The sequence below is a fragment of the Amphibalanus amphitrite genome, unplaced genomic scaffold (genome assembly GCF_019059575.1).
Source record: "Amphibalanus amphitrite isolate SeventyFive unplaced genomic scaffold, NRLGWU_Aamphi_draft 000144F_arrow, whole genome shotgun sequence".
NCBI lineage: Eukaryota > Metazoa > Arthropoda > Thecostraca > Balanomorpha > Balanidae > Amphibalanus > Amphibalanus amphitrite.
Window position 1 is genome coordinate 973,299 of NW_024881639.1, and position 8,887 is coordinate 982,185.

The following is an 8,887-nucleotide window of genomic DNA, read 5'->3' on the forward strand; positions in this document are numbered from 1 at the left end:
ACCTGGTTTATATAGCCTTGCTGTGATCGGTCCGAAAACTTATGGAATTGTAAGAGATCTGGTGTCACCCTCCAAACCAAGTGAGAAAACACTAGATGAGTTGATAACAGTGCTGCAGAAGCACCTGAGCCCGCAACCACTGGTAATTGCGGAGAGATTCAGATTCCATAGTAGAGCTCAGGGTGAGGGAGAGGACATTGCGGCTTTCATGCTGGCACTGCGAAAGTTGTCAAGCAGCTGTGATTTTGGCAACTTCTTGGATCAGGCACTACGAGATAGGCTGGTCTGTGGGCTAAAGGATCCATCCATCCAAAAGAAGTTGCTGGCAGAACCCAATGAGCTGTCATTCTCAAGAGCAGGAGAGATCGCCCTGGGGATGGAGTCAGCTGCCCAGCAAGCCAGAGATCTGCATGGCCCAGGACCAGAAGTGCACATGGTAAGAACTGGGGGACAAGCCCATTCGAGTAAGAGGGAGAACCAAAGTGCAGGCCCTTGCTATCGCTGTGGTGGTACCACACACCAGGCAGCACAATGTAAATTCCGAAATGCAGTGTGCTACAAGTGCAACCTAAAGGGGCATGTGGCAAAAAAGTGCAGAACCAAACAGGGAGCATCCGAGTCTGCTACCCCAAAAAAGCAACCAAAAGGACCATCCAAACCGAACAATGGGATGTACGAACTGTACAGCATGGATGATGTGGGTGCAAATCCCTATGAAGTTAAGATGTGGCTGAATGACAAACCTGTCAGCTTGCAGGTGGACACAGGGGCTGCCCAAACTGTCATGACCAAGCATGTCTTTGATGAGGTGTTCCGAGGGGCCACCCTGGAGCCCACAGATGTGACCCTGACAGGCTTTGCGGGTTCCCCTATCCCTGTGGTGGGGAAAATGACTGTGACAGCAAAGTACCAGGAGCAGGAACACACCGTGAGTCTGCTGGTGGTGGATGTGGACAGCCGACGTCCCAACCTGATGGGTCGAGACTGGCTCAAGGTCTTCAGACTGGACTGGAAGTCGTTTGCCACCATGAATATGGTGGAAAAGGGTGATATACAGAAGCAGTACCCAGAAGTGTTTCTGAAAGGTAAGGGGCCCATCAAATCCTTCAAGGTAGAGGTTAAGCTGAAAGAGGGAGCAACACCAGGCTTCTTCAAGCCCCGCAGTGTGCCCTACGCTCTCAGAACCAAGGTCACTGAGGAGCTGGACAGGCTGGTGAATGAGGGAATCTTGGTTCCAGTCACCAGCAGTGAGTGGGCATCACCCATCGTCACAGTGATGAAACAGGATGGAACAGTCAGGCTATGTGGAGACTACAAGGTCACCGTAAACCGGTGGGCTGAGGTGGGCACTTACCCGTTGCCCACGGTCCAGGACCTCTTTGCAAAAATCAAGGGCAAAGTGTTCTCTAAGTTGGACTTGTCTCAGGCTTACCTGCAGTGTGAGCTCTCAGAAGCATCGAAGCGCCTGCTGGTGATCAACACACCGAGAGGTCTCCTACAGCCTCAACGCCTGCCATATGGTGTAGCCCAGGCACCAGAGTTGTTCCAGAAGGTGATGGACCAGGCCCTTCAAGGACTGGATGGGGTACTGGTGTATCTCGACGATATTCTGGTGGCCAGTTCATCAGTGGAGGAGCACCGCAGAGACCTCAGCCAAGTGATGGAGCGCCTGGAGAAGTACAACATCCACCTAAATGGTGCAAAGTGTGAGATGTTCAAGACGGAGCTCGACTATCTGGGACACAGGATCACGGCGGATGGAATCCATCCCACAGAAGAAAAGATCCAGGCCATCAGGAACATGAAGAGGCCGGACGACGTCAAGGAGCTGCAGAGCATGTTGGGCATCATCAACTTCTACAGGAGGTTTTTGCCAAACCTCTCGACGCAGCTGCAGCCGCTGAACCAGCTGCTGCAGAAAGAGGCACGCTGGAACTGGACTCCAGCCTGCGAGAAGGTGTTCCAACAGCTGAAGTCAGCACTGAGTGAAGATGACGTGCTGGTGCACTATGACGAAGAGAAGCCCATCAAGCTCAGTTGTGACGCCTCATCATACGGACTGGGAGCGGTCATATCTCACGTCATGAGCGACGGATCGGAACGACCAATCGCCTTCGCGTCAAGGACTATGACTTCCACCGAACGCAACTATGCACAAGTGGAACGAGAGGGACTGAGTATCATGTTCGGACTAAAGAAGTTCCATCAGTACCTGTATGGACGGCTGTTCACCCTGGTCACAGATCACCAGGCGCTGACCAGTCTCCTGGGGCCGCATACGGCAGTGCCGCCCCTCGCCGCGGCAAGAATGCAACGTTGGGCACTCATGCTGGCGGCGTACAGCTACAAGATCGAATATCGACGATCGGATCTACACGGCAACGCTGATGCGCTGTCTCGGCTGGTGACAAACAGGGACAACATTGAAGACCCGGATCAAATGGAAGAAGAGCCGGTGTTCTCCGTTGTCGAGGAGCTCCCGCTGACAGCACAAGAAATCAAAGAAGAAACCAGACGGGATCTGAGTCTGACGCTTGGTAAGGTGAGCGAGTACGTCATGTCGGGCTGGCATGACGACATCACGGACGACATCCAGCCGTTCTTCACAAGAAGAGAGGAACTGTCTGTAGAAGATGGATGCCTCCTGTGGGGAAGACGAGTGATAATCCCGCCGAAGTTCAGACAGCGGCTTCTCCAGGACCTGCATCAGGAGCATCCGGGTATCGGTCGGATGAAAGCCCTTGCGAGAAGCTACCTCTGGTGGCCGGGGCTTGATGCTGACATCGATGCGGAAGTGAAGAGCTGCTGCGCATGTCAGGCCGTCCGACAAGACCCGACCGCAGCACCGCTGATACCCTGGGAATGGCCAGAACGTGTGTGGGAAAGAGTGCATCTGGATTTTGCTGAGAAAGGAGGTCAGCAATTCCTCTTGGTAGTAGACGGTCATTCAAAATGGCTAGAAGTCTTCCTGATGGCGGACATCAAGACAGCGCGAACGGTCGAAGCACTCCGCAGCCTCTTCGCACGTTTCGGGGTTCCGGAGGTTGTTGTCACTGATAATGGACCGACGTTCACGTCGTCGGAGTTCAGCGACTTCCTGAAAAGGAATGGAGTGAAGCACAAGAGGACGCCGCCATATCACAGCGCGTCGAATGGTCAGGTGGAGCGTTGCGTCCGTACGCTGAAGGAAAACCTGCTGAAAAACGAAGTGTCGGGGGAGAAGAGAACGCTTCGACACCAAGTGGACAGTTTCCTGTTCGCGTACCGAAACACGCCACACACAGTCACTGGAAAAACGCCGGCGGAACTGTTTCTTCGCCGAGCGCCGAGGACGCGTCTGTCCCTACTCAAGCCCAATTTGAAGGCTCAAGTGGAGAAGATGCAGGAGCAACAGAAAGCAAGTCATGATGGAAAGGACATGAAGCTGCGCGAATTCACAGCGCGGCAGCCTGTGTTCGTGCGGAATTGTCGCAGCGACCAGCGTGTGACGTGAGTACCGGGCATCGTCCTGCGCCGTAAGGGACCGCATACGTACAGTCACCAGCAGTTGCTACCCATCACCCCCGGACGGCGGGGGAGCAAGCTACCACCGCCCCTGCGAGACTAGCGCCGCCATGCGCCAAGAAGTGGAAACACCACGCGACTGAGGCCACGTGAGGGCAGGGTCACGTGATGGAGGGGCGGAGCATAGTAGCTTTTGCGCCCGACACTAACTGAAATGCGGCGCTGTGATTGGGCGCCTTAGCATGAATGAAGCCCCGGCGCCAGAATCAGCCGTTCGCCTTATATGGAAAGTGAGCCTTTGCGTTTCACTGTTCTGTATTGGTTTGAGAGCCACGGCACCATACGAATTGTGAGCCCCTTTGAACGGGTCACCGCCCGAGGCACTGAGGCGACGGCTGTGCCGGGCAAAGTCTAGCCTGGTGGGAGAGGTGGGCCAGGGAAAGTGCGATCGAGCAGCCACTGGGACGTGGATTGGGATTATCCACTTCTCAAAACCTTCTCAGCTCAACGATTTAAAAATTCAAAAGTTAAATGTTAAACTTCAGCCTGCATGTGTAAACTCTGGTCCGGCGCTGGCAGGAAGCTTATATTGCCACTTGCAATTCCACTACGTTGTAATATAACCAATAGTTCTGTGAGAGCAGCAACTGAAAGCACCGTTGAGAGGGGGGAGGGCGGCGCGAAACGGCCCCCTCTCTCCTTTTCAGTCGATATCTCCTAAAGTATAGCAAATGTGGCCACCAAACTTTCAAGACTCCTCCGGGCATCATTTTTACACCTTGTGACCAAATTTTTCCAGAGCTCTTATAAAAGGTTAGTCACAAATGACGTCAGAGGGATGTCATGTTCTGTCATTTTCGACCCAATAAAAGGTTTAGCCACCCTGGAGCCCGAGGGGCCACCCTGGAGCCCACAGATGTGACCCTGACAGGCTTTGCGGGTTCCCCTATCCCTGTGGTGGGGAAAATGACTGTGACAGCAAAGTACCAGGAGCAGGAACACACCGTGAGTCTGCTGGTGGTGGATGTGGACAGCCGACGTCCCAACCTGATGGGTCGAGACTGGCTCAAGGTCTTCAGACTGGACTGGAAGTCGTTTGCCACCATGAATATGGTGGAAAAGGGTGATATACAGAAGCAGTACCCAGAAGTGTTTCTGAAAGGTAAGGGGCCCATCAAATCCTTCAAGGTAGAGGTTAAGCTGAAAGAGGGAGCAACACCAGGCTTCTTCAAGCCCCGCAGTGTGCCCTACGCTCTCAGAACCAAGGTCACTGAGGAGCTGGACAGGCTGGTGAATGAGGGAATCTTGGTTCCAGTCACCAGCAGTGAGTGGGCATCACCCATCGTCACAGTGATGAAACAGGATGGAACAGTCAGGCTATGTGGAGACTACAAGGTCACCGTAAACCGGTGGGCTGAGGTGGGCACTTACCCGTTGCCCACGGTCCAGGACCTCTTTGCAAAAATCAAGGGCAAAGTGTTCTCTAAGTTGGACTTGTCTCAGGCTTACCTGCAGTGTGAGCTCTCAGAAGCATCGAAGCGCCTGCTGGTGATCAACACACCGAGAGGTCTCCTACAGCCTCAACGCCTGCCATATGGTGTAGCCCAGGCACCAGAGTTGTTCCAGAAGGTGATGGACCAGGCCCTTCAAGGACTGGATGGGGTACTGGTGTATCTCGACGATATTCTGGTGGCCAGTTCATCAGTGGAGGAGCACCGCAGAGACCTCAGCCAAGTGATGGAGCGCCTGGAGAAGTACAACATCCACCTAAATGGTGCAAAGTGTGAGATGTTCAAGACGGAGCTCGACTATCTGGGACACAGGATCACGGCGGATGGAATCCATCCCACAGAAGAAAAGATCCAGGCCATCAGGAACATGAAGAGGCCGGACGACGTCAAGGAGCTGCAGAGCATGTTGGGCATCATCAACTTCTACAGGAGGTTTTTGCCAAACCTCTCGACGCAGCTGCAGCCGCTGAACCAGCTGCTGCAGAAAGAGGCACGCTGGAACTGGACTCCAGCCTGCGAGAAGGTGTTCCAACAGCTGAAGTCAGCACTGAGTGAAGATGACGTGCTGGTGCACTATGACGAAGAGAAGCCCATCAAGCTCAGTTGTGACGCCTCATCATACGGACTGGGAGCGGTCATATCTCACGTCATGAGCGACGGATCGGAACGACCAATCGCCTTCGCGTCAAGGACTATGACTTCCACCGAACGCAACTATGCACAAGTGGAACGAGAGGGACTGAGTATCATGTTCGGACTAAAGAAGTTCCATCAGTACCTGTATGGACGGCTGTTCACCCTGGTCACAGATCACCAGGCGCTGACCAGTCTCCTGGGGCCGCATACGGCAGTGCCGCCCCTCGCCGCGGCAAGAATGCAACGTTGGGCACTCATGCTGGCGGCGTACAGCTACAAGATCGAATATCGACGATCGGATCTACACGGCAACGCTGATGCGCTGTCTCGGCTGGTGACAAACAGGGACAACATTGAAGACCCGGATCAAATGGAAGAAGAGCCGGTGTTCTCCGTTGTCGAGGAGCTCCCGCTGACAGCACAAGAAATCAAAGAAGAAACCAGACGGGATCTGAGTCTGACGCTTGGTAAGGTGAGCGAGTACGTCATGTCGGGCTGGCATGACGACATCACGGACGACATCCAGCCGTTCTTCACAAGAAGAGAGGAACTGTCTGTAGAAGATGGATGCCTCCTGTGGGGAAGACGAGTGATAATCCCGCCGAAGTTCAGACAGCGGCTTCTCCAGGACCTGCATCAGGAGCATCCGGGTATCGGTCGGATGAAAGCCCTTGCGAGAAGCTACCTCTGGTGGCCGGGGCTTGATGCTGACATCGATGCGGAAGTGAAGAGCTGCTGCGCATGTCAGGCCGTCCGACAAGACCCGACCGCAGCACCGCTGATACCCTGGGAATGGCCAGAACGTGTGTGGGAAAGAGTGCATCTGGATTTTGCTGAGAAAGGAGGTCAGCAATTCCTCTTGGTAGTAGACGGTCATTCAAAATGGCTAGAAGTCTTCCTGATGGCGGACATCAAGACAGCGCGAACGGTCGAAGCACTCCGCAGCCTCTTCGCACGTTTCGGGGTTCCGGAGGTTGTTGTCACTGATAATGGACCGACGTTCACGTCGTCGGAGTTCAGCGACTTCCTGAAAAGGAATGGAGTGAAGCACAAGAGGACGCCGCCATATCACAGCGCGTCGAATGGTCAGGTGGAGCGTTGCGTCCGTACGCTGAAGGAAAACCTGCTGAAAAACGAAGTGTCGGGGGAGAAGAGAACGCTTCGACACCAAGTGGACAGTTTCCTGTTCGCGTACCGAAACACGCCACACACAGTCACTGGAAAAACGCCGGCGGAACTGTTTCTTCGCCGAGCGCCGAGGACGCGTCTGTCCCTACTCAAGCCCAATTTGAAGGCTCAAGTGGAGAAGATGCAGGAGCAACAGAAAGCAAGTCATGATGGAAAGGACATGAAGCTGCGCGAATTCACAGCGCGGCAGCCTGTGTTCGTGCGGAATTGTCGCAGCGACCAGCGTGTGACGTGAGTACCGGGCATCGTCCTGCGCCGTAAGGGACCGCATACGTACAGTCACCAGCAGTTGCTACCCATCACCCCCGGACGGCGGGGGAGCAAGCTACCACCGCCCCTGCGAGACTAGCGCCGCCATGCGCCAAGAAGTGGAAACACCACGCGACTGAGGCCACGTGAGGGCAGGGTCACGTGATGGAGGGGCGGAGCATAGTAGCTTTTGCGCCCGACACTAACTGAAATGCGGCGCTGTGATTGGGCGCCTTAGCATGAATGAAGCCCCGGCGCCAGAATCAGCCGTTCGCCTTATATGGAAAGTGAGCCTTTGCGTTTCACTGTTCTGTATTGGTTTGAGAGCCACGGCACCATACGAATTGTGAGCCCCTTTGAACGGGTCACCGCCCGAGGCACTGAGGCGACGGCTGTGCCGGGCAAAGTCTAGCCTGGTGGGAGAGGTGGGCCAGGGAAAGTGCGATCGAGCAGCCACTGGGACGTGGATTGGGATTATCCACTTCTCAAAACCTTCTCAGCTCAACGATTTAAAAATTCAAAAGTTAAATGTTAAACTTCAGCCTGCATGTGTAAACTCTGGTCCGGCGCTGGCAGGAAGCTTATATTGCCACTTGCAATTCCACTACGTTGTAATATAACCAATAGTTCTGTGAGAGCAGCAACTGAAAGCACCGTTGAGAGGGGGGAGGGCGGCGCGAAACGGCCCCCTCTCTCCTTTTCAGTCGATATCTCCTAAAGTATAGCAAATGTGGCCACCAAACTTTCAAGACTCCTCCGGGCATCATTTTTACACCTTGTGACCAAATTTTTCCAGAGCTCTTATAAAAGGTTAGTCACAAATGACGTCAGAGGGATGTCATGTTCTGTCATTTTCGACCCAATAAAAGGTTTAGCCACCCTGGAGCCCGAGGGGCCACCCTGGAGCCCACAGATGTGACCCTGACAGGCTTTGCGGGTTCCCCTATCCCTGTGGTGGGGAAAATGACTGTGACAGCAAAGTACCAGGAGCAGGAACACACCGTGAGTCTGCTGGTGGTGGATGTGGACAGCCGACGTCCCAACCTGATGGGTCGAGACTGGCTCAAGGTCTTCAGACTGGACTGGAAGTCGTTTGCCACCATGAATATGGTGGAAAAGGGTGATATACAGAAGCAGTACCCAGAAGTGTTTCTGAAAGGTAAGGGGCCCATCAAATCCTTCAAGGTAGAGGTTAAGCTGAAAGAGGGAGCAACACCAGGCTTCTTCAAGCCCCGCAGTGTGCCCTACGCTCTCAGAACCAAGGTCACTGAGGAGCTGGACAGGCTGGTGAATGAGGGAATCTTGGTTCCAGTCACCAGCAGTGAGTGGGCATCACCCATCGTCACAGTGATGAAACAGGATGGAACAGTCAGGCTATGTGGAGACTACAAGGTCACCGTAAACCGGTGGGCTGAGGTGGGCACTTACCCGTTGCCCACGGTCCAGGACCTCTTTGCAAAAATCAAGGGCAAAGTGTTCTCTAAGTTGGACTTGTCTCAGGCTTACCTGCAGTGTGAGCTCTCAGAAGCATCGAAGCGCCTGCTGGTGATCAACACACCGAGAGGTCTCCTACAGCCTCAACGCCTGCCATATGGTGTAGCCCAGGCACCAGAGTTGTTCCAGAAGGTGATGGACCAGGCCCTTCAAGGACTGGATGGGGTACTGGTGTATCTCGACGATATTCTGGTGGCCAGTTCATCAGTGGAGGAGCACCGCAGAGACCTCAGCCAAGTGATGGAGCGCCTGGAGAAGTACAACATCCACCTAAATGGTGCAAAGTGTGAGATGTTCAAGACGGA

The 8,887-nt window shown here is 54.1% G+C and overlaps 2 protein-coding genes across 2 annotated transcripts; both read left to right on the forward strand.

The window, feature by feature from the left end:
• The first annotated feature begins 889 nt into the window (after positions 1-889).
• On the forward strand, positions 890-3,493 carry LOC122382673 (uncharacterized protein K02A2.6-like). The gene is made up of 2 exons (XM_043368329.1): positions 890-2,542; positions 3,044-3,493. The coding sequence occupies exons 1-2, from the start codon at positions 890-892 to the stop codon at positions 3,491-3,493; spliced, it is 2,103 nt and encodes a 700-aa protein (XP_043224264.1).
• Positions 3,494-4,470: 977 nt separating this feature from the next.
• LOC122382674 (uncharacterized protein K02A2.6-like) lies at positions 4,471-7,074 on the forward strand. Its single transcript, XM_043368330.1, has 2 exons — positions 4,471-6,123; positions 6,625-7,074. The coding sequence occupies exons 1-2, from the start codon at positions 4,471-4,473 to the stop codon at positions 7,072-7,074; spliced, it is 2,103 nt and encodes a 700-aa protein (XP_043224265.1).
• Positions 7,075-8,887: the final 1,813 nt, after the last annotated feature.

Coding starts and splice junctions, on each gene's coding strand:
- LOC122382673 (XM_043368329.1), top strand. CDS start 890: ATGACTGTGACAGCAAAGTACCAGGAGCAGGAACACACCGTGAGTCTG. Junction 2,543..3,043: donor TGAGTCTGACGCTTGGTAAG/GTGAGCGAGTAC, acceptor GGGGTTCCGGAG/GTTGTTGTCACTGATAATGG.
- LOC122382674 (XM_043368330.1), top strand. CDS start 4,471: ATGACTGTGACAGCAAAGTACCAGGAGCAGGAACACACCGTGAGTCTG. Junction 6,124..6,624: donor TGAGTCTGACGCTTGGTAAG/GTGAGCGAGTAC, acceptor GGGGTTCCGGAG/GTTGTTGTCACTGATAATGG.